Source organism: Crocodylus siamensis, chromosome 13 (genome assembly GCF_052110815.1).
Source record: "Crocodylus siamensis isolate JL-2025a chromosome 13, ASM5211081v1, whole genome shotgun sequence".
NCBI classification, from domain to species: Eukaryota; Metazoa; Chordata; order Crocodylia; family Crocodylidae; genus Crocodylus; species Crocodylus siamensis.
This window is the reverse complement of record NC_143407.1, coordinates 34,250,503-34,276,465: the sequence shown is the minus strand read 5'-3', so window position 1 is coordinate 34,276,465 and position 25,963 is coordinate 34,250,503. Positions and strand designations below refer to the sequence as shown.

General features: G+C 40.0%; 1 protein-coding gene across 4 annotated transcripts in view; it reads right to left on the bottom strand.

Moving 5' to 3' along the window:
• BCAS3 (BCAS3 microtubule associated cell migration factor) overlaps positions 1 to 25,963 on the bottom strand; it is a 457,217-nt gene that overhangs the window by 260,486 nt on the left and 170,768 nt on the right. For 2 of the 4 annotated variants that reach the window (XM_090025358.1, XM_090025359.1), the window contains exons 17-20: positions 19,548 to 19,592; positions 10,951 to 11,075; positions 9,246 to 9,411; positions 7,912 to 8,012 (exon numbers count right to left, since the gene is read on the bottom strand). In XM_090025358.1, coding sequence (XP_089881484.1) covers positions 7,912 to 8,012; positions 9,246 to 9,411; positions 10,951 to 11,075; positions 19,548 to 19,592 — 437 coding nt within the window. The remainder of the gene's footprint in view (positions 1 to 7,911; positions 8,013 to 9,245; positions 9,412 to 10,950; positions 11,076 to 19,547; positions 19,593 to 25,963) is intronic. The other 2 variants (XM_090025357.1, XM_090025360.1) reach the window with 1 other exon arrangement.

Below are 25,963 nucleotides of genomic sequence, written 5' to 3'. Positions count from 1 at the left end.
GGTTTGTGGGGGTGGTGGGGAGGGAATGCAGCCAGCTGTAGACAGTCAGGAGTGGTTGCAGGCTGCCTAGGAGAACTGGACCAGCCGCAGAGGATGATTATCTGGCCACAGGAAGTTAAAGACTCCAAGGGAGAGGAGCCAGGGGGTTGAGAGAGAAAGGGGGAGAGTCCTTGGCTCGGTTCTGCTGCCACTAGCCAAGCGTCCTCTCCCTCCTGACTGCCAGCAGCTTGCTGTAGACCCCACAGACCTGCAGACTCCTCCAGCCTGGAATGTGTAGCCTGCTGCAAGCCTTTGCCAGCCAGCCTGCTACAGTCATATTAACAGGAATGTCACTTGCAAATCAAGGAAAATGATTCTTCCATGCCATTCAGCACTAGAGAGGCCATACCTGGAGTACTGTGTCCAGTTTTGGGTCCCATACTTCAAGAAGGATGTGGACAGTTTGGAAAAGGTAAAACAGAGAGCAAAAAAAAAAAAAGGATTAGCGACCTTGGAGGCATGACTTATGAGGAAAGGCTGAAAGAACTAAAGTTATTCAGTCTAGAGAAGAAAAGACTGAGGAGGAAATTGAAAACAGTCTTTAAATACCTGAAGGGCAGTTTCAGAGGGGGTGGAGACAGGCTTTTCTCTGTGGCTGTAGGGGACAAAACTAGGAACAATGGCTTCAAGCTGCAGCCAAGGAATTTAGTTTGGAGATTAGGAGGCACTTTCTGACTATAAGGGTGGTCAAACATTGGGAGAGTCTACCTAGAGAAACCAGAATCGCATCCTTGGACATTTTCAAGAGCAGATTAGAAAGACGCTTGACTGGGATTGTTAGTCAGGGATGATCCTGCCTTGAGCAAGGGGCTAGATTAGATGACGACCTTGTGAGATCCCTTCCAACTCTACCTTCCGCTGATCAGACCCTGGAAGTACTGTATCTCGTCCTTAACAACTGACTGCAAGTACTGCATCTCATCATAGCAGCTTGCTCTTAGCAGTTTAGGCAGCTCTCTGCGAATAATCCTTTACTATTAGGGACCTTAGTTTTAAATATGCCACAGCTTTTGCCTGCCAGGCATTCAGCAGCAGCGCCGTCAGAGCCCCTTGGCCAATCACCAGCAGGAGGCAAAAAAACAGCATATTACAAATTGCAGGTTTTGCGTCCGGGATGATCAGCAGCAGGTGGTAGGGCCCTTCCGCCAATCAGGGGTGGAGGTGCGCACAGCAAAACAAGCAAGATTAAAGGAGCTGCTGGGCCGCACACTTCCGATCCGATTTTGGTAGGTCCCTGTTTCTTATGTAAACTCCTTGGGCCACAGACTGGCTTTGGTGTTTTTTACAGTACCTAGCACCATTAGACCTCAACTCTGAGTGGGGTCTTTGGGTACCTTAATACTTAGTTTTGTGATGGAGCAAATTTCAAGAAGACGCTTTGTCCTTTGGTATTTCTATTCCAGGCAATTGCAGAAATTATCCAAAGGATACCGATGTTTCTGGAGGCCAGTAGATTCTCAATATAAAATGCAAGTCCTGATGCAAGTGTTAAAATGTAAGTGGTCCAGATCATTCACCATCCAGTTCCCCATTCGTCAATGAAAGCGAAAAAGTTAAAGAACCACTGGCTGTTGGAGCGCTCAGGTAAATGTGTAATGCTTACCAGGCATCCAGGTTTTTGCAGCAGATGTCACAGATGACCTCAAAGCAATCAAACAGCTGTGCCAATCCCCTTGCAAATGCCCTTGGGATAAAGGTCTTGGGCACTTGTTCAATGAAACATTTTCTCAGACAATAGCTCCTTGTTACTCCCTTACATTCACAGCTTATAACTTGAAAATCCTTTTTACAAGATAGTTACTGAGTTATGCTAAAATAAATCCAGTATTTATAAAAAAAAAAAAAAAACCAGTTCTCCTGCCATACCCCAGCCAATACATTATTGGCCTACTTTGAACTTTCCAAAGATTAAAGAAGATTTTACTATTGTGCTTTAGCATCAAACTGCATATTTAGGAAAACCTGCAAAGTATACCCCTTCAACCAGACTACCAGACGTTTCATTGTTCCGGCTGTCTGCTGATAGAGGTACCCAGTGTTAGAAAAGCACATTGAGTATTTTTCAATGACCCAGAGGGCAAAGGTCACTAATTATAAATGGATAATGAGACCTAATGCAATGTTCTGAGTGTGGACAAAGAAAGGGTCTATCCATAGCCCCTTGTGACTTGGTCATTCAGGCTTTTATTTCCTCCCGTACACTTAATGGAACCAAACAATTGGCAGAAATGCTATACAGAAGCCTGAAACTGAGAGAAACTGCTGTATTCTACCTCTGATAGACAGATACAAATAGTGACCCTGAAATGGCGCCAGAACTCCTTTTACTACTAACGTGGTAGACAGCTGTAGAATTCACCCTAAACTCCCATCTAGCCATTTGCTGGCAATTAAACTTACTTACGGAAGTGATAGTACATCAAACCAGAGGCTATAGCTAATGTCAACCCATTACATTACTGCAGGTAAGCAGAGCCAGATAATTCCATTTTAGTGCGTATTTCCTGAGGAAAAAGTGAACAGGTGTTTCCCCCCCCCCGCACTGTGAATCCTGTCTTGTTTAATGGAATCTATTTGCTCTGGCTTTTAGTAACGTAGCCTCAAAAACTAAGGATAACACCACTGAAGAAGCAGGTGTAAGAAACAAAATTCAGCAAAGGAGTCAACTTTTAGTACGTTTTCTGTTTTATGGCCAAGTTCCTAGATTGTTTTGAAATCCTCGATCTTTTATTTTCTAAACTTCTGAATTTAGCTCGATGCTATTTCTTTTTATCTGAATGAAAACTTGATTTTAAAAGCTCAGTGGAACTCAACTAGTGCAAATGCTATTCCGGATTTTATGTAACGTTCGCAGATTAACAAGAGGTGCACGGGTACAAAAGGTATTAAGCAGGGAAGCACGCCCCGGGCAGGAAAGCGCTCTTCCCTGCCCACGGTGGGGGGGGTCAGCCTCAATGATCTGCTGAGGTCCCTCCTGACGCTAATATCTATGAATCCATGCAGTAAAGTAACCGATAATGCACCAAGATCACCAGTACTTGGGAAGCTCTCTCCAACGTAGGAACACACTGCATAATGCTATTTTCTTTTCTTTCTTTAAAAGGGTGCTCTGAGTTCAGGAAGCAATCTGGTATAGCTTTTTTAGGACCACATTCATCCCTGAATTCAGTACCTGGAATGAATCTGGTCCTGTACATCTATATACTTCTGGAAAGAATTACATTCTGACCATAGGTACACATTACACCTAATTTTACTGGACACTAAAAAGCACATACAGATAAACTGTTCTGTATACAGTGACCTGAAGTCAGCAGCCGGTTTTCTGTGGCTCTGAAAATATGCTCAAAGAAGTGCATGCAATGCAATGCAAATAACTGTTTCCAATGAGGACGAAAGAGGCACCTACAAATCAGCAGAGCCCATGGAAAAGGGGAGGTCTGGCCTCAACTAGCAATTCAACTCCAATTGGAAATTGTAAGTTAAGGTTAACAGCGACCAATTTTCAAAAGTGCCCAGCAGGAGGCAGTCCCTATTGCACCCTATAGAAACTACTGGGTGCCAAGTACTTCTGAAAGTCTGGATAGATAATTTTTAAATAACTGCACACAGCATTAACCTTGAAAGCACTACAGAGCACGATCTATGCAGAAGAGGACTATAGATACACTACTCTTTTTGCCCCATGAAAGATGCACGTCTTGGGCCGCTGCTTTCCCAACTGTCTTATTTAGACACATTCACTATTGATAGCACAAGAAAACAGCGTTTCCAGAAAAGATTTACAATGCAAATGGAGGCTCTTTCTTCCAAACACTAATTCCAGCAAAACAACTGGTATAATTTATATGACTACAGGGCAACGATGTTACCTTTTCTTCATTTTGGGACATAATGCCCTTGTGTACTTTTTGATCTAATAACCAAGGCATGCAGGGATGCAAAACATGAAGAACTCAGGGTATCGGTAGTGGAACAAATGAACGGCAGCATGATCAGACCGCACAGAAGTCGTTATTTCACGTTTCACTGTGTTATTCACCCCAACTGGCTATTGGAGGTAGAAATATACCACCTTAGTCAGAAAGTCAACTTCCACATTTAGTTACCTAACCAAACCACCTGATTTTTCCTAACAAAGAACATACACAGCTCATATTGACTTCACTGGGGGTACTGCCCACCTCAAAATATGTATATGGATGCTTGCGTATGGACCCGAATACCTACCGGTAATTATAGACATGGGCATTCAAAAATACTGACCTGTCTCCACATTTAATATCACAAATATTACACAGCAACCAACATGCACCCACCAATGCTCTGTTGTCTCAAATACAAACCAATGTATTTAAATTGGACACTCTGCAAAGACTGAAATTCCAGCAAGAAGCCTGCTTCTATCGCACAAAAATACAAGTTCCGGTCGCTGAAACCCGGCAGCTAACACACTGGGTGTTTTTGCAGCTTCCACCTGTTTTTCTGCCGTCTATTTTTCTGTCATGCCGCACAACACTTAGGCACATTACTCCTAAAGGAATCGCATTTCTACAACTATCTGTATTGACAGGGTTGTGAAAGAGGAATGACTCTGAAAGACCAGCGGCCAAATCTAGGCATCCACGTTCGCATGGCTTGCGTCTGAAATTTCCGACTGCACATCTTTCATGGGAGCCGGGGGAAGAATCCAGTTTGCCCATTTTCTTTAATTTGAACCAAACTCATAAACTCTAACTCTATTTCCTTGAATCTGTAAAGCAGACAAATCCAAGCTAACAGACCTCAAATTCGTGTGCCATGTTCATTAGTATTTTTGGTCTGCTATGAAGTCATTTTCAATGTAATTTCTTTGGGCCGCGAAAAGGTTTTATATTGTTTTCTGCTCTTGCAAAAGCAGCACTAATTTACAGCTGAGTCATCTTCGCCATAGCAACCTTCAGCAGATAATTCCAAAGACGTCTGCTGCAGCAGACCATATACAGGAGCGAGTCTGCTATCACAATCCTGGATTGGATTAATGCATCTACTCTACTGCCTGGCTTATAGAAATATTAGATTATAGCCTGTACTTTTTCAGTTTTCGCCCATAAATTATGGGCAGAAATTAACAATACAATCTATGCTTTGCCAGCGAGGCCTTCGTGTAGCAGAATCCCACAGTGGACTTCAGGAAAACCTCTCTGAAATAAGTCAGACTTTTTTAATTCAGGGGAAATCTGCTCCTATATAAAGAGCAAGCCCAACATTTCGGTACTGCTTGCATTTTACATGCGCCCTATTTTTCACAAGCCTGGGGCTTGTGCCATCCCTCTGCAAATCAGGAAAACGGACATTAAATAGAGAGGTACTATATTCGTAAGAAAAGTTAAGGTCTGTGTTTATGAGGCACCAAGAAAAACACAAGACTTACACTTATGAAGGTTTTTCTGTATAATGCATCTACAATTCTGTTTATCGGTCTGCATTTGATTTGTTTTGCTTGTGGATTATGAGGTAGTTCGGCATCCTCTCCTGCTCTTCTTCCCAGGACGGACAGCTTCTTTACTATTTCCATTCGCAGCATTGTCGTCTTCCCATAATTATACTCTGCTAAGTGTGTTTGCTGTCTGTGCCACTCAATTCACAGATCCAAGTAAAACAAATGAAAATCCCACAACCATCCTTCGGGGCTGGTTTTTAAGACTAGACACGAGGGGGAAAGAGCTGGATGGCTGGAACGCTGTTTGAAGCATCAGGATTAAAACAGGTTCCTCTGAAATACGGAAGACTAATGCATATAGAAAATACAACACAGACTACAGGCCAGGATATATAGAATTTAAAAAAGAATAGAGCTTTGTGAGTCTTATCCCACGCAAGAATTAAAGAGAGAAAATATTCTCGAACCCTGTAGGCCTCACCCATATTTTGGCTTCCAGAATGCATGCACCAGCTGGAGAGGTAGAGGGAATACATCTAATTTGCTCTTACAATCGGTTTCATTAGTTATGTTTCAGACTCACGATCTTGTGACCCAGACATTCACCTTCTGCATTTTTAATTACTAGAACCACGTAATATGCTAGCTTTATCCACCCTGTCCATTAAGCTTTGAGATGCGCTGTTTCCCCATTGTCACATTCTTCCCGTTTTGTATTATCCAAAGGAAAAGAAAACGTATGCCATGTTCTTAAACCGACAGGGCAATACAGATGTGCTCCCTCATAATGAGGTGGATAGAGCCCACACAGTGTGCAGCAGGTGGCCAGACATCCCTGAAAAGGCTTCTGGAAGGAAGCAGCCTCCAAGATCCTGGTGCCAAATATCCTAGCAATGACAAACTCCAGGGGAAAAGGAAAAATGCTGACAAGGTGAACTACCAGCAAGTATCTGATTCATGTGGGGAAGTGGATACAAGAGAGGAGGAAAGAAATGAGAGGACCCTGAAAATCTGGTGACACGAGATGAATCTCAGTTGCAATACCTGGCTTGGCTTGACACTTCTTACTGTCTGGACTCTAGGCGACATTAAACCATACCTATTACTCTACCACTGAATACATTTGGAAGCTGCTTTCTGAGAGCGATCCCATGCTGAAACCAATGGTATATTCCCAGCAATCTCCTGCTGCACCAATTCCTTCCAGTCCCAGATGGTGCCGCTGCAAAGCTTTTCCTGACTTCTCTGGCTTCACCCAGCTGAAACTCATGCTTCTGCAGCCACAGCAAGACACCTTAGGTACTCTCCTCATTCCTCCCTCCAGGAAGCTGAAAATCACTCCCTTTGCGTGTTGCCCAACGAAAGAAGTTGGCATGCCTGGGCCATGCTAACTTCATGGGCCTTCTGAGCTCGAACGGGCCATAACTAATACTGCTTGGAAGCAAACATTCACAGTTAAGGAGGAGAAGCAGTATACATGAAGAGGCATTATGGAGACATGCTACCCTCCCCGGATGTTGCACCTTCTTTCAAACTGTATTTTCTAATGATCAACTCTGCTCTCATGATTTACTGTAATTTTTTGGTGACTTGATCTTCTCAAAAAATACTTTGAGCATCATTTCTGGCATGCACTACAAGACAAGTGTGAATTCTACTTTACAGTCTTTTATGTGCCCGGTTATTTATCCCACATATTAAAGCCCACCAAGACAAATTTAACCTCCAGATGTATGAAAACGTACACCTGACTCCTATGTGGAGAAGCAAAATGAGTAACAATTCAACTTACGTTTTAAAATATGCAGGCATGTTAAAGACTTAATTGGAAGTCATTAGTCTGTATCAGAAACTTGGGCTAAAAAATTACATGCAAGATTTAATTCTAAAAAACTCAACAATTAAAATAATAATAAAGACCCACTAGCCCAGGGATCGGTAGCTCCCAGTACGTGTGCAAGAGCTTGGTATGCAAGGCCATTTTCCTTGGCACGCCACAGCCGACCTGGACTTCGAGGAGTTTCTGCCAGTAGCCGCCTGGAGCCCAGCTGGGAGACTACAAACAGGTGCGTGGGGCTCTGCAGCCCCGGCATCATTTTTATGCCATGTTTTAACCTGCAGCAATTTTTTAAGGCTCGGTATTAAATGCCTATTTTCATTAGAACAAGAATTCAGAACAGAAATGTCAACACAATCACCACCACTACATTTCTAAGATGTATTTAGCTACAGTTTTCATCTTGGGAAGACTAAATTTTCTCCCCGTTTCATTCATGCTTTGGAGAATACAAAACCTGCAGTCACTGTTATTTGCAAAATGGTCCTAAGAAAAGGCCCTGGTAATCAATGTATCTTGTTTTAAGATTGTAGGTTAAGAAATTGTTTTTGGAACTTACTATTTTAACTTAAATTCACACCAAAAAAACAAGACCAAGTTCTTAGCTACTTACAGCCAGCGAGCAGATACTGATAGTACTGTACTGCATCTGCAGCTAGGAGCAATGGGTGGTTTGCATTAAATGGTGGTTGCAGTTCATTCCACTGAGGAGTTCTGGGGAAAAAAAAAAAAACACAAGACTATTAATATTTAAGCTATTACACAGAATGTAAATCAGTGCCTGTGTCATCACACACAATTATTTAGACAAGCTTGTACAATGTTTATAATTATTTAAATAAGCTTGCTCATACGCTGAAATACAAACACAGCCAGTTGAAAAGTGTGACCAATTTGCAGGGACAGTGAAGAAAGGACAAGACCTTTTTTCCTTTCATTGTATACTGAACACAAAAAGCAATCAAGGCAATTCAGAATGCGTTAGTAAATGAATGTTAGAACTACTGTACGTTGCGCTAGCGCTGTTTAATATTAAACACAACAGAACCTGGGCACCTTTGTTATACCATTGTTGCTACTGTTCTGCAAAGGAAACAGAGCATTTACAAAACTCTGAAATAGTGCTGTGTAAAGTTATGGACTATTGATCCAATTAGAATTTGCAATTCCATTACAACCTGCTCTTTTCAACAATAATAGTCTTGAAGACTGTGTTGTAATTTTAATTAGGGTTGGCCACTCCTAAATAGCTTGGTAAATCAAGTATTGATTAGTCCAGTCCAGGAATGAGTAGCACTAAAGAATATCGGAGCCTACAAAAATCGATGGAAAAATATTTTAAAATGTCAAAAGGACGGACAATATCTTCTCATCAATTTCTGTTTGTTTTATTCCACAAGTCAGGAGCAATTTCTTCAGCAATCCTTGATAAGATGCCGCCTTCAGCTACTTATAGGATGTCTTACTCCATGTCACAGGCTCCAGTCACACATTTCAGTGAATAACTTCAGCATTTCCTTAACAAGAGTAGCCTTATTTTAGTATTAAAAATAAGTGAAATTATCGTTTGATTATTTTAAATCGCCAATATATATCGATTCCCATACGCATCAACTGCTAACTTTAAACTTGTCCATAAAACGTGTTTGTTAAGAGAGGGGAGTGGGAGTTTTATGCTCTTTTGAAGTCCTGGTGTTAATGCAGTCTACGGGAGTTTAGCACTGGATTCCCAAAGACGTGAATTTGGTCCTTGGCAAGGTTACAGCCCTGATGGGTGCTCCACACTACCTGGACGTTAGCATGCACCTCCCGTTCTTACTGAAGTCTATAAGGACTGATGTCACAGCTCATTCATGCCCTCCAAGAATAGCTCGGCTCTTTACAAGATAATGGTCTGAATTAAACACGAGGACAAAAAGCAGAACAAAATTCCAGGGGATGAGCTACCTAACCAGTGTCCAGCTGGCTCTTGGGCAAGTCATCATTTCCAGAGGAGTATCATCGCTGATCTTTGGAGCAGTGCTGAGCGGACGTGGTTCCAAGACATGCTCCACCAGGGTACCGTAACAGCTGATAATATACAGTGATTCTACTACAAATTGCTTCGATTGATCTGTTCAAAACAAGACATAGAAAACATTTATTATTACAATAGCAGAGTAGAATTATAGGAAACATTTATAGTTCCAGTAGATTTGCTGCATTTAAAAAAAATGATTTGCCTTCTTTATGAATGTGTGGTACAGCATAACCATTACTACCATGCAGGGAAATGCTGGAGGGGTTGAGAAGAAAAGCACAGAGCATGCTTGTTTCTTCCCTGGCATTTACAGCTACCATCTATGGCTTTGAAAACTATATCCCAGAATGGAGTGGGTTTGGGTGGTCAGGCACTGCCAATGTCATGTGTTGGAGGGGTTATAAACGGCCAAGTTCATGTTTTTGCAGATACTTCTGAAAACAAATGTTACTTACAATGTGGCAGACAAGGTTCGCTGAGTATATCATATCTTTTATGAGACGAACTCAAATAGTTGGAAAAATGTTCTTTGCAAGCTCTCCGGTACAAACACCTTTCGTCAGACTGAGGAAGCATCTGCAGCTGCTCTGTGCTCTTCTTGGATGCAATGAACAGTAAAAAAGCCAGAGGCATTTGTACCCAAAAGCTTGCAAAGGAGAATTTTTCCCAAATTTTTCCAACAATTTCAGTTGGTCTAATAAAAGATATCAAATTTACCCAAAGAACCTTGTCTGCCTGTGTCCTTAGACCAACACAGCTACAACCTATATCACTTAATATGTGGATCTCTCCCCAACACGGCAGCTGAGTCTTTCCCAAGCCAAGGGGCAGAGGCATGCTGGGACTGAACAGATTCACAAGTGCCTTTGTGGTCATTTCAGCACTGCAGAAAAGTAACTGATTTATTGTGCAACTTTCAAGTTATTGTCAATTGATCCCAGCTAACATGAAGCATTCGAATAATATGACCCTGACACCGTTGGTTTGTAAAGATTTCCAGAAATTTGACAGACAATATCCTATTGCAAAATTAATTCATGAACTAAACAAGCAGACACAGGAGCCATTCAGAAAAGGGAGTCAAATGACTTAAGACATGCCGGGTAAATGCAGTCCGCTATTTAAATCATGTGGCTAGAACGAGCCATGTGCCATCTCCCACTGATCTCAATATTAAGGGTGCTGCTTACGTCACATTAAGCATGATACCTAGTTCATGTAGATTCAGAGGGTGCACAGGTATTCACACCTCATTATGCCTTGTTACAGAGCAATTACCTTGCCATTCACAAGAATCGGCGATTAAATCTATCAATCACCTACTAGTCAATTTTTTGACAGCCAACAGCAGCCTTGAAATGAGGCTGCTATTAGGCTGTGAAACTGCTTGCTGTCAAGTTCAATGCCATGTCTGCTGTTGCCACAATAAAGCCAACTCCAGTGCATATTGCCTAAACCAGCACAGCACTAACAGCACTGAGATCGGCTACAAGGTCCAACTACCTACCATGAATACTACAAAAATAGCTTTTCGTCAAATAAGTCCAGTATAAGCCACTTCAACTCCATCAATTTTTTTTCACCAAGTTACATGCAAAGAACCAAAAACTTTGCATTTTCTAACATACAAACCTTTTTCTCTTTTTATGCCTGGATTATTTGCAAACCAGGATCGCGATGATCCAAAGACGGCAGCAACACAGAACTCTCCTCCCATGGATTTACTAGGTGAAATCTGTGGAGCCGGTTTGGCTTTGCTTAAAATAAGAACAAAGTAAAATAAACACCAAGCAATTCTCAAAGTTGCATTTCACTCAGTCAAGAAGTTGCTTACTGGACATTCACTCAAACTGGAAGGACCGAGAGGTCCCACAATCCTGAACTGGGACTGTGGGGGGCGCAGAATTTTTGAATAAGCATTTCTTAATGCCAAATCCATTAGCTTTATGATGAACAGTACTGTCTAATAATGCAGAATTGTTTAAAAACTCTTTGAAAGACCCAATGTCGAACACCTGAAACCAAGAGGAACAGCTTCCAAAACGAATGCAAACATTTTGGCACCTCTGATTATTAAATCTTTTGGGATCAAAAGCTTAAATTTGCACTCAATCATTTTCGTGGGTTGCCATTTTCTTGCATTTTTTTAAAAAAAAAAGGAGATACTTACAAACAATCGTAACATGTTCTGTAGGACAGTGGTGTGGCTTCAACTCCACTGAAACCACTGGGAGAAATGGGGTGGGTGGAGGAAGGATCATGCAGGGGATGGAAGGAAGTGGAGACAAACATACAACCAGATGCTATGTAATAAACTGAACATACTGCATCGAATGAGCTTCAGAAACATTCTCCTCTGGAACGCCACATGTCGCAGATGCAATGATAATGCAATTACATTCATGGTCCACGTTATCCAATGTTTCAATTGCCTTCTTTTGCCCCTTAAAAATGTGCTTTTATCATTTTGTATAGGTGAAAGTCTCCACAGGCAAAACTGAACACAGGAATCAGCGGATTAAATAAGCCCCCAAACGGGCTTAATTCAAAATCATGTTCAGGGCAATGCGTATTTTTTCAGCTAATTTAACTGCAATACAAAAAGGATGTCTGAGATGCTACTTTCAAGTCCCAGCTTTCTCCTCCTCTCCATCTGACTACTGCAGCCCCCTATCTTTCTCTCTTTTAATTCTGCTTCACTAATACATGTGTCTTGCCACCTCCTTTCCTTATTTCAGCCATTTACTTCCTTGCTGCATAATACACAGTAGATCTGACTCTGCTGTCAGAGTACCTGTTCTTGTTCATCTTCTTTTTGTACAAGGTGGCTGTCAGTCCCATAGGCATAAGCAAGACCATGTCCTTATGCAGCTATCAAGAGTTCAAGTGGCAGAAGAAGAACAATTAGAAAACCAAAAGATAACGGACAACCTGAAGCTGATGTGCAACTATAATGGCACTTGCCGGATAAATATTAGTCGACTTTTTTTTTTCTTTTTTTAATTACAAATAACTTGTTAGTTGATCGGATGACCCAGAAGCAAGGAGCCAGCCCTAATTAACAATGATGTTTAAACAAGAACAAATTTTCAAATTGGCATCATGCAAAAAAAAAAAAAAAAATTAGTTACTATGAGCAAGCAAATACAGCTAATGCAACTCCCTCACCTGGTATTTCCCAACTCTCTGCACATTGGGGAAGGGCTCTAATTTCCCAAAGTCCCGGCTCCCCAGCAGGCTTTCTTAAAGCATGCTTTTGCTCCATCTCATGGCAATAAAAGCAGCTTGAGTACTACCATCTACCCCAACAAGGGCAAAATGATGGGAAGAAACCCTTAAGGGTTGTGAGAACGAAGTCATCTCTGGAAAGACTGTCATTACCACTAGTTTTAAATATTTAATACTAAATTGAGGTGGGGAGGAAAAGAAATACCTTCAACAAGAACTCCTCCAAGAAGTTTATTGTTTTTTAATGAAATTTAGGGAGAAATTAGGTTAGTCATTATTAAGATTGGGAGAAAAGGTTTAATAGTTTATACTGCATTTTCAGGCAATGATTTCATCAGACTGCAAACTTTAGGAACATAGCCTCCTAATACCCTGGTATAGTATTATTATGCCTATTTTACAGATAGGCCAACTGAGGCACAGAAAAAAATTAAGCTACGTACCACAGGTCAGATGCACAGGACATCTGCGGTCACATGTACAAAAGTTTTGTTAGAAAACAGTCTCAAAAGTAATCCCGTTACACTGACCAAAGATCTGATGTCAGTGGAAAGACTGGTGGGTTTCAGTGGGCGTTCAGTCAGGCTCAACCATCATTTTTTGCATTGCTAACTTCCTTACTCAACCATCACAAAGCACTTGATACAGCCAACTCTTACAAATCCAATGATAGATTCCTGGGTCAACAAGCCGTGTTGTAAAAAGTTCTCAGCTAAAGATGAATTGCCTTACTTCCAAGTGAACTATTACCACCTGCATTCAAATGTTAAAATATGCACTATCACTTCATAACATTCAATCTAGGTGGATTAGCTTTTTAAAAAATAGTCTTTGTTCTAAAAATAGAGTTCTCCAGATTTTACACAACAAATGCTCCATCAATAATTACTTATAATTCCATAACTTCCGATAAAGAGGCATTAATAGGTTACTCATGTGTTGTTAGCATGTCCTCCAGAAATGAAGTGTAAATGCATGTGCTTATGTGTGTATGGGTGCTTACTGATATGTACTATAGTCAATTAATGACTATAGTTAACACAAAAGAGGAAGGGCTGGTGAGACAGTAACTTGTTGAATGTTAATATAAGGCAAAAGCTGAGCATGGTCATGATTCAGCTCTATCAATCTCCTCCTGTCCACACTTTCACAGAGAATTTCAAATGTTTTAACAATGCAATATGAGATGAACAAAATGTCTTGGGAGACCAAACACATATCAGTAGAAAGCAAAGGAGAAAATTAAACTCCAGAGCAAATTCTACCAGTGGTACAAATTTGCAGTGATTTCACTGACTTCAGATGGATTTTGTTCTCAATTTACAATGCTTTCACTGGAACCAGAATTTGATTTTCTATCTGTAAGAAATTAAAACTTCTACAGGGGTTTTCCCACTCCCATTCCCAAAGAATTATGTTTGTCAAAATACCAATATAAACAGCTTTAAAGGAAATGGCATAAACTACATTATATTTACACCACGTCTTTAAAACACACATCTTTCAAAGCATGCATTTAAGTGCCGGTTTTCAGTGCCAAAACATTTTCTGTTCAAGAATGATGTTTTGTAGACACAAAGAGGAGACCTTGTAAAACATGATTACTCATGTGGTCAAACTTAGTGCTGTTAAAAAAAAAAAGCCCCAACAACTGGTGCATCATATTTGGTTTAAACATATTTTTGAAAAAAAAAAAAAATGTGGTGATGTCAACAAATCCATACTGGAAAGTTTTGCATTAGTGAAATCTTTAATTTTACCACTGTGTTATACTACGCCCTTGAGTTTTCATTCATACATTGCAACTCAAATTATTTTCTTCTAAAGAACTCCCTATTATTGGAGAAATATATTTTCATGAAATTGTGATTTTTAACCACACTCATTGAAACCTGAAAACCTAACTGTTGTACAGATGTGATCATATTCTAAAGCTTCTATGTATGAAGGCAAAAAATAGCGAAGGTAGGTGGTGAATGACTTGTTTCTACTGTGAACTTCTGCTCTTTACTCCCCCTTAACCTGTCAACACTTCATAAATTACTCTGAGTCCTGAAATTAAAGGACAAGTTGGCCTCACTATTAAAAACAATTAATTTAAATAAATATTTAAAATATGGTAACTTCCAGCATGCTCAACCATGCTCTTTACTAAAAGGGATATCGTGCAACAAGGTGAAGCTGAAAAGCAGAAACCAAGTTTATGAAACAAGATACTAAATTCATGGTTACAAAGCTCATACAGTCACAATTGTGGTCTAGCCCATTAAAAGATGATTAGATGTATGGTCCTGGGTACAGCCGTAAACTGCATCCAACTGGAGGGCCTGCTGGCAATGTGGCGGGGCTTCTTGCTGGGGTAGCACCTATAAATTACCACCATGTTGCAACCTCCAGAGCAAGGCGAGTATGGGGCGCCTCAAAATCCTAGCCCCCGCTACCTCATGGGTACTCCTTGGTGGAGAAGGGCCAAGAGATATCACCATGACAGCAGCTCTAATCTGTTGCTCTCTGGCAGAAGCTACAACCATCGAGGCACCGAACATCTGGACTCGGTCTCGAGAGTCTAAAGGGAGGACGGTCGGACTAGGGCAGCCTCCCTGTTGGTTAGGCATATACACTTAAGGTCTTGGTGTGATGGGCACAGAGACCTCTTCCGGGTACACCATGATCCACAGGATCGATGGCTGCAAAATGTATGTAAGAAATTAAAGAACAGACCCCCCCCCCAAAAAAACAACCTTACTTTTCTAAATCTAGGTCTTCCCAAATCATTGTACATAGGCAGCAAGGCAAAAGATATAGCCAATAATACAACAGGAGAGGACAAAAGTGTAACGCATCTCCAAAAGACTCTTTTCTCCCTGAGACTCCCCCCACCTTAATGCTGGGATGAGTTTCTCTCCCCTCAAATGAACAGGCCCTTCCTACAAATCCTACAGGCCCAGAGTCCTGTTAGAGGCCAGAACTTTCTCCCTTCATCCATGCTGGTCCTGGCTTCTCAGCCTTTAACTGAGGGATGGGGGGAGGACCATGGAAACGGAGTACAGTTTTGGGCTGATTTTAATTTTCAGCTAAAGCTCTGCTGCAAGCTTCAACAGGGAATGATGCATATTCTCCAGTCTTGGATCCTACCATAGAAATCCCACCAGGGGGTCTGGTTCGGTTTCTGGGGAAGACAGTAGGCACTTTTAAAGTGCTCCAGGAGGTGTGTGTTGGGGGAGGGGGTGCTTTAATTAGCAAGCTAAGCTAATTAAAAGTGCCTGAGTGCCGTGTGTATCAGCATTCCCGCCCCGAAAAATGGCAGCAGTGTGCTTTAAACTAAAAGTCATTCAAGGAGCTTTAGTTCAAAGGACCCTGCCACCGTTTTTTAGCGCAGGGACGGTGAAACACGTGACACTAGTCCAGTGGAGCGCATTCATTTCTGCGCTCCAGCAAACTCAATTAATTGAGGCTGCTCTGACACATTGGGTTCCCAGTGCACTGAAGCCGGCTCTTTGCACACGTACAGGAGCCCAAAGTCACCAGCTAGGCCCTCTCTCCATGTGCAAAGCTTCCCTGGTGCTTGTGGACTTCGAGAGCACAACAGTAATGAAAACATTTTTAACATCCTGCTTCGAGTCTAATGGGAGTTTTGCCTGACTTTGTGCCTTATAAAGAACATCTTTAAGTGCTTTACAAACATTTGGCTTGTGCCTACTTCATTTGAAATCAATAGCAAAGCTACTCAAAGTCAGATTCATCCAGTATCTCTGGCTTAGTGCAAATACAGTTGGAAATTACATCTAAGTGAACATAATTTGGCTACAACTGATTAATCCTTCCAAGATCACTCTGAATTACAACCTGCTTTTAGATATGGGGAAATCGAGGCAGAGAGAAACGCCCAAGATCATCTATTGAGACAGGGACCAATCTGGATAGGGACCTGAGCAATTCCTGGTTCTCCAGTCAAAGGTTTTAACCACTCGGCAAGAGTCTCAAACTATTCCCCAACGCACTTATTATAAAACTAAAATTGAAAATATTCAGCATGAGTTCACTATCTAAAGCTTCTCAAAAAGAACTAAGCATTCTCCTGTTACAGAAATGTCAAAAGCACATAATATATCTTTCTTTTTCCTTAGCAAATTTAGGTCCTTTTCCCAGGGAGTACATGAGCACATACTTATGTCTGTATTGAGGACAGCACATCAGCACATTTTAAGTCTCACTGACTTCAGTTTTTAAGTTGAAGACATGTTGAATTACTATGCTCAATAGTAGTGCTTTCCCGAATCAGGGCCTCGGTCAATGAGAAAATGCAGTGCATTTAAATGCATATAAGGCATATACGTGACTTGGGAGAAAAGACATGAGCATCTGCTATAGAAATGGAATAAAAAAAGTGAAAAAAGCTGATCAACAGATAAATGAACTATTTCTTTAGGAAGACTCTGAGAAGAAACATGATTTTTCCAGTTCTGTTGCGTAACGGGAAAATTAAAAGTTGTCTTTTTAAAAAAGCAACATATTTCACTAGTAATTGTTGCATGAAATACAAAGTCCTTGGTCATCATTTCTTCATAATGCATTTGCTGGGTCACGATGACAGAATTTTTCTAACAATCTTAAACAGTGATGCTGATTTAAAATTTTCCCTGTACATATTTATTTTTCATAGTCAAATACAAACTAAGATGGATTAAAATTATTACAATATTTTCTACCTAAATAGATAATTGTATACCATCAAGAGACCCACCGCACTTTGGTAGGCAACTGAACTTTCTAAAATGTAAGCATATTTTAATTTGTAAGGAAAAACAGTATGTACAAAAAACCAGTAGGCAACTTGGCAAGTAACAGCTCTCAAAGTATGAAGAGGAAAAAAACCATATGAAATTTCCAATTATATTTGGAAGGGCTCTGTAATGTTGAACCTCTCTCAAGAATACACACAGAGCTTTTCAAATATAAATTTTGCAAATGCATTAATTTATAGAGTTTTGCCTAAAATAAGTAAACGAAATCATGTTCCCAATTCACATACCAACAAAGAAAAACCAACAACAACAAAAATTATAGGTTCTTGCAGTCAACAGGCAATAAGCTGTCAAATCCCCATTCATTTTGCTTACATAATTTAAGGTCTCATTAAGACTTTAATGGAAACAACATGCTTTATATTTCTGCCCTCCCCCGATGTGTATTTTTTATCCCAATTTTTCTGTAGGCGAGTAAAGACCATTTTCTCGTGAGCAACGCTGGCATCAAACAGACCACAAGAGAGTCTTGTGAAAGACGAGCAACGATTTTAAAGTCTATTTCATATATTCCTCTCTTTAATCTAGGCCTTTTAATCTTGTTTCAATCTGAAATCATTTCTGGTTGACAAGTGTCTATGATGGCCTTTGTTGAAGCTACGGGAGCCTGTTTTATGAACTGAGCTTCTGACGCATCCGTTTGTTAAACGATCCGCATTCAAAAGTTTTCTTCCAGCACTTTTTTTTTGGTCAGTAGGAAAAATAACTATGGGGTGAAATGCTCAACTGCATGGAAACCTACACTTACAAACGAATCGCAGGGAGCTAAATTTCTGCAAGTTTGTATACACAAACACAAGCTATTTATGAAAAATGACCTATGTAGAAGTGGTCAGTACGTTGAGTGTTTTTGCTATTTCCCAGGAAGCTTCTGTACAAATTATTTAAACTAGATGGAAAAACATAATGAATTGCAAAAGCTGCAGGAGGGTCGTCAGTATAATGCTCACATAGTAACTACTCATCATAGAAGGACATTCTACCCTATTTCCTTCGGTCTCATAATTAAGAAGCATCTCCATCCTGTTCTCCTTGTTCTCCTTCCATCTCTTAAGAACTCTGCACACCGACAAGGCTCCTTATATGCCACCCGCCTACCGAGCACAGATACAGGTGCAGCAATCTCAACAGACAAGACATGCCTGGAGCTATCTCATTAGCGGTCAGGAGAGTTGCAGATCCTAACACAGGACACAGTACATATTCTCTACGCGTTTCTTTGCACGTTCTTCCTAAGAGCTTCCCATTCTACTTGCCCAAACCCATGCCTACCCAATCATACCCTTTTCACAATGAAGTGACCAGGACATTACAAAACCCCATATTTGTGACTGATACTCTTATACTGAAACATTTATTTTCTCCCTTGGAGAACATGTACCACCAACAGAGTCTCCCTATGCCTCAAGAAGGGTGCTTGAGTCTCAAAGTTTGCAAAGAACATTTTTTCCAACTATTCAGTTGGTCTAATAAAAGATATCATATCTACCGTAAGAACCTTGCCCACAAGATTATTTTAATGCTTCTATTTACTTCCCATGTTTTTAAGTTGCCTGGGACAATACGAAACATTATACTCTATTATTGAAAAATTGCTGATTATTAAGGGACAGCATGTAAGAAGCACTTAGGAATGTCGGTTTATTTAGTGTTCTTTAAAATATTTCATCATTAAAAGTGGTTTCTCAAGTGGGAAATGCTTATTCAATTTAATTCCATTTAATTTCCCTTGGTACAAAATGTTGTTGATATCTAATTTATCTTACTACAGAGGAGTCTATATTGACTACTTTTTTTCCCCCCCTCCCCTTGAGCAGCTTCCTTACTTAAGGTCAGAAACAAATGAGGGAAGGCTGTTTCAATAAGTAAATAGACATCACATTTTACAACAGAAATTTGAAGTGGCCTTTGCCTAAATGGATATTATGATTTCTTCCCACTTCTCTGCTACTTAAAAAAAAAAAAAAAAAAAAAAAAAAAAAAGCAGTTTCCCCTGACAGGGAAGAGCAAAGGCATTTGTTTCTCAAACGCTTAATGGCAAATATTCATCCGCAGATTACAAATTGATGATGACTATGCAGTGCTTCCACCTATGGATCAGCTCATGCAGTACAAAAACCAAACTGAACAGAAAGTGACTTTCAGTGAGTATGGCAAATGAATTATAGGCATGCTGGGATTGAACTGAGGACTCACCATGGAGCTTTTATAGAAAAACATCCTGCTCCAAACAGGTAAGGTCTTCACGTAAGGGGGAAAAATGCACAGAAATTAGATGAAAACTCATTATCAGCAAGTACAGAGCAAAGCACGCTATTAAGATTTAAGTTAAAAAGGTAAATAAAATCGTTTCCATAACTCTTTGCGGTGCCCTGGGAAGCATGGAGGACTCGAATGCAACCACCATGCTGACGAGGGCCAGATCCTCTGTGCACTCACGTGAGCACTCCCACGGACAGCATCGGGACAACCCACAGAAGCACATCTTTAGGCAGCAAATGCTGTGATAACAGTATCCATCTGCTGCCAGAAGTGTTTAAATAGGTGATATGTTTTGAAAAAGTTAGATGCAGTATATAATCTTCCTTCCTAAAATACTCTGGCTGTGCCTCCTAAGAGGCACTATAGAGGAAATGCACAGTCAAGTGCCTTGAAAAGGTGTCAACGTCAAAAGGAGCAGCAGACAAAGTAAATTAGCATCAACAGAGATAGATGTGCAAGGGCTTGTCAGGAGATATTGCAAACCTACCGACAGGAGTTGCAAAACAATTATGCCACAGAGAGGTCTGTCCTAAACCATATTAATTTTGGATACAACAGCAAGTTCATTAGACAGAATCCCCTTTTTCCCCCACTACAAAAAAAAATACAATATAAGAAATGAAAATGCATAATAGTGGTATAATATGTCGGGGGTGGACTCCTGACAAGCTAATTTGAAATGCAGCCAAGAATTTACTACTCCATCCAGGAAGCGCACACACCAACTGCAGAAGCTTCCTTGGGTTTTTATACCCGAAAGCTTCCAAAGAAGAATTTTTTCCAACTATTTGAATTGGTCAGATAAAAGAGATCAGATTTACCCAAAGAACCTCGTCTGCAAAGAAAGGAAGCACTGATTTTAAGTGCACCTGATTTCAAAATCATCCAATACAAAAAATAATACCGATGCAGTATCTTAGTGAGTGTGGCTAATTTCTGTCTATATCATCACAACATCTGTTTTAAGAACTATTTGCCATAGTGTATAGTTTTTAAAAGCGTATGTCCCCCCACCAATTTATAGCGGGCATTTTTGCTGGCGTATAAAGCACCCTGACAAGCAATCACAATATGATATTAGTGTAGAAGGAAGTCAAATTTTCAGCCTGTTCTAGGTTCACTGATTCTCTCATTCTTCTTTGGGGCACTTGCACTGCCTGTGTCATTGCTGGAATACATATTTTTGAAATGCAAATGTGTCCTGATGTGTTCCTACACCTTGGAAATGAAACCAGAGGTCTATCACAAGGACAAGAAGTAGGTGCTTAGCCATATACTTATATCAATGATACGCAGACAGAGCAGGTGAAGTCTATTTGACATGAGAGCAGAAGTACTGAACACAGGCAAGCAGTTATGTCGAGGTTAAGAATACTAAAACTTTCGATGTGCATGGTTATGGATCTGAAGACATAAAGATCTATATTGCCAAGATCATCACAACTTATTTATGTGTCAAACCATTTTCCAGCGACGGCAGGGCAGGTTTAAGTTTTGGAGGCCAAAAGCCAAGTTACAGGTTTTGCAAAATCTGCAGCTTTCTGTGTGTAATAACTGGTCTGTTCATTGACTATATTCATTTACATATACAGTTTGGTCCCAGTCCCACGTAAAGGTCTGGTAGAGTAGAAGGAGCTCCATTTCAGGACCCACCAAACTATATAGCAAAGATGCCAACATCCAATTATATTGCATAAACTGATCCCTAATATAGACAGCAAGTTAAGATTAGAAATCCATTCCAAGTATTCACCTGAAGAGTAACAAAGTGGTGGCGTACTTAACTCTTTAACCTATAACCGAACTATCCATTACCGTACGTAAGCCATTATTAAAGTACTCAACTGCCTAGGATCTGTCTGGCTTACATCAGACGAACCAAAAGCTGGTGGTTGAATTGTGAGACTGGGAACCAGGAATTTTTGAGCTGTAAATCTTGGCTATAACACTGATTCCTGTCTTTTACCCTTGGCAAATCATTTTACTTCTCTGCCTCAGTTTCTCCTTCTGTAAAAACAGGGAAGAGAACACTTACCCGAGATCACAGGGACATTCTAAAATTAAACACACGTTTGAAAATAATAGAACAAATTATTATTAAATGTAATGTCTTATCATGCAAAATGTTTTTAATCACCAAACCTGCTGTTGCATTTAAAGGGGGAAAAACTCAAAATAAAATGACCAAGACAGATTTATCCCAAAGGGGGCATTTTCAATGGAGATAAGAATTTTTGTACTGCTAAGAGAAAACGCAGTTACATTTCAGACCAGGAGCTTACACCCTTAATATAGAGCTGGTATACTTGAGATAGCACAGCAGTTTAGCCAGGTCTCCTTCTGTTTCCTAAGATTACAATTCAATTCTGTGATCTTTTATACAACCAAGCAACTGAACGTGTTTCATGATTTCTTTCGTGTATCATGGTTGGTGTGTTAATAAAAAAAGACAATGTACAAATTTCATGATAACCCATCCTTGGACAGGCAGCACCGGATGGCTATGCATGGTGACAATAACACACCAATGTCAAGGCAAAAAAACCCCGTTACTCAAATTCTACATTCTGGTGACTCTAATCCCATAGTGCATGTCTGAGATGGTTTACAACATTGCTTTCCTGTGGAAAGCTACCAAATCAAGGTGATGAGGATTCAAAATCCCAACAGTATTTTTAGTTTCTCACCCAATTTTAAAGCTGATAGTAAGGAAATCCCAAACCACTTAGCATGTTGAAAAAACTATTTAAGAGCTTAATAAACCCATCAATTTCTATTCTACCCTAAACTTCCCATGGCCATGTCTCTCTCTTAATCTAGGATCCTTTTATAAAACACAGCAACAGCTGGGCAAAATGCAATATATATATTAACTCATGCAAACTATAAAGAATTAGTATTGCCTCTTTAGAACTCAGCTCTTAAAAATCATCTATAAGCATGTGTAAGAAATGTGCCCAAAGCAGAAAGTTTTCCATAAAGATCCAGACAAACTGATCTTTTCACTAAGATTGAGTTTTAATTTGTGGATATTTTGAGTTGCTGCTGCCTACTAAACTGGATTATGACATTGCTCTCCTCATTTTTGTTCGCATCAGTAATCAAAACTGGGATAAATTAAGCTCTTCAGAGTCAAAATACATCAAACGGATATCAATGATTTTCTGAACAAATAGTACATGCGATGGGAAACATTAAAATGATAAAAATCTCAGCCTGATTCAACATCAGAGACTTCATCTACTTCTCCCTCTCCTTATAAAAAAGAAAAGCGAGGGGAGGGAGAAGGGATAGGGTTTCATGTATATAAACTTTCTAGCTAAACCTTTCAGGGGGAAAAAATCAGATTTGTTCCCGCTCTTGTAAGAAACATTGTAAGTCTTTGTTTTGGCAAGAGACTACTAAAGAAATAGACATCTTGGGGTTTCAAAGTAGTTATATTCTATTTGAGACTGAAGTATGATACCATCATAAATGACCATCCCTCGAGAAAGTAAAAATAAATGCTGCTGTCAGAATAGCAAACATTTACAAGAGGTTTTTTTTTTTCTCTTTAGCAATTACTTTATCATTTATTTCTCCCTTTCCTATTACACCTCATCTATTTTTCTATAGTCTTATGACTAGGAACGAAATAGTTTACTCAACTGACACGGGGCATGCTTAGAGGATGTCAACTGCAAAAAAAAAAAAAGCTTTCTTCTGACAATTATATTCAAACATTGCCCTTTATTTTTTTTAAACAAACATAAAAACTGATCATCTCGTTTTCTATTTCATTCCTGAATAACATTAAGCAATAACAATCCTTTTTGCCTTTAAATGGAATTGTCCCTTTTGGGATCTACAAGAACTTTGTAAAAACGTCATGAATTACCTGCGTGACACTCTTATGAGAAAAGTCAAAATGACTGTTTCTAAGTCAAGAGGGAAACTGAGGCACAGAAGATCAGCAACTTACCGAACTTAGATACACCAGCCCCCAGTCCTACACCTCACCCACAAAATCATTTCCACTCCTTCCTTATTATTCTCTTTGGGAAACCTTGTCTGTTGCTCAGAAAAGGCGGAGAGGACAAACTAATGGGAAATGAGACAGGCTACGATATGCAGGGGCAAGAGACATGGAAATGGAGATGGAGAACAGGCAGGAGGTAGGGAGAACTGAAAAGGGAAGGCAAGGAGGGGGACCAAAGAAACAACAACCATGAGTAATGAGGGAAGCTATATTTTGTAGTAAGCTGAGCCTGCAATAGTTAACACTACAGGCATAACCTGCATTCATGAATGATCAGAAAACGCTCTGAGTTCTGCATGTTTATTTGACAAAAAAATGCATCAGTGATAAACACGGTAATGACTCATCTCCTGATTCTGCTCTTTCATTCCCACGGGGTTAGTATGAAGCTGTTCTTCAAGTTTACTACTCCCCTCTTGTCAAGAAGGGCAACGTATTCTGGCAATTTAATGTGAGATAGATAATACTAATGGCCACAATTAATCTTTTTGCATGGAAAAATAAACATCTTGTTTGGGGTAAAATCAGAAAGGAAAAAACCAAAAAACTTCAGTATTCGCTTAATGCAAATAATTAAACCAAACATCTGTGAACTTTTGTTGTAGGATTTTAAAGGAAAAGGGGAAAATCTAACAACCAAGGAAAATCCCACACTAGGAGTTCTGTTACTGCTTTAGTCTTGCTTTCTTTTTCACGCCTGGAATCGTACTGTAGCAGAATGAAGTCCTGAGTCTTGAAAAGCAACTGCAAAAATACAAGGAATCTGTTCTGAAGGCCATTGTACAGGAATGATCAAATCCAACTGATTTCATGCAATTTCTCCTGTTCTGATCGCTGCGCAATCACAAGGTTAAGCAGCTGCTCCCAAAGAGCGCCTTGTTTCCTTGAAGCGCTGCTTAAAGGTGCTGACCATGTAGGTGTAAATACATCTGTCTTTTGCCATTTGTAGTAATACATGCCTCCTCTGCTTCTCAGAGGTAGGCAGATGGTCCCTGTCCTGTCTAAATATTACACTGTGCAGACTTACATTGCTATGTGTTTCTAGAAATATGAGGGCAGATGTTAAATATGTTAAACACACGCTTTGCCCCCTGGAGGTTTAAGTTAAGGCTGCTGTCTCAATTTGGCCATTTTAGGCATGCCAGGCTTCTTGGATCCTAGGCATTCCTTTTAAATCCCTGCTTTGTAAATAGAGCTTTTCATGTTAATTTTGTGTACTTTCATCAAATATCTTGGACACAGAACAAATGCAGGCAGCATTAAGCTTAGCATTACACATTTATACAGGATTTGCTGAAAATTATGAGCCTCATTCATGAAAATTGTAGTTCCACAGTTGGGGTCCATTCAGTGATTGTTGCTTTCCTATGCGAGTCTCGCTGAACAATTTATATTCAATTCATTAAAAGACGTGAACAAAATAATAGGAGAGAAGCACCTGTGGGAAGTATGAGTGAAATTCTTTTAACTCACTTAAGAGACATAAAAAATAAAAACGGAAAAACAAAAGGAAAGGGTTCTTGTCTCTACCTCAGCTGAGCAAAATTTCTATGACTCCACCTCTTCAATAACTGGCCTGTGTAAATGCAATAATTATTCCCACAAACCAAGTAGCTGAGCTCACACTCGTACAATGTTGACACATTTTCTTGTCTCTGTTGCTCCAACTACATTACTCCCTTCCTCAAGACCCTTAACTGGTTTCCTGCCTCCTTCAGTTATGTATCTTCATTTCAAAGGGATTTATCAGGGCAGTTCAAACTCCCTGGTCTCATCTTTTCTACCCTTTCTCATCATTTCCATGTATGCTCCATTCTATGCTTCTTCCAGTTCCTATGTTTGACACTTTTGGCTCCTTGTAGCAGTTATGACTTGGGTGCTTTTCTGATGCACACCAAACCTTTCCAATTTATTGTTCATTAGAGCTCCTCTCCACACCCACTCCCACTGAGATTGCCACCTGTCTGCACAATTATAGACAGTCTGTAAAAAAAAACCCAACCCAAAACAAGACTAAAAATGCCTATCTAAATTCTGTAAATAAATAAATAAAAATGGAGCTGTCCATAAAAAAGGTAAGCAACTGTGAGCTCGGCTCAAGATCCATCATCTGAACACAGCCACTTGGTGTCTAAGCGGGAGCACAGCTCAGCACTAGGGCTGTGCGAAGTTTTGGTCGCTGATTCGATTCAGATTCTCTGAATCCAAATCGAATTGGGAGACCCTTTAATCACTCTGAATCAAAATCGGAACCTTCCGAATCAATTTGGAGAGATTCAGAAAGTTTTGGCGATTCAGGCATAGACACAGCTTTAAATGGTTTTTCTACATA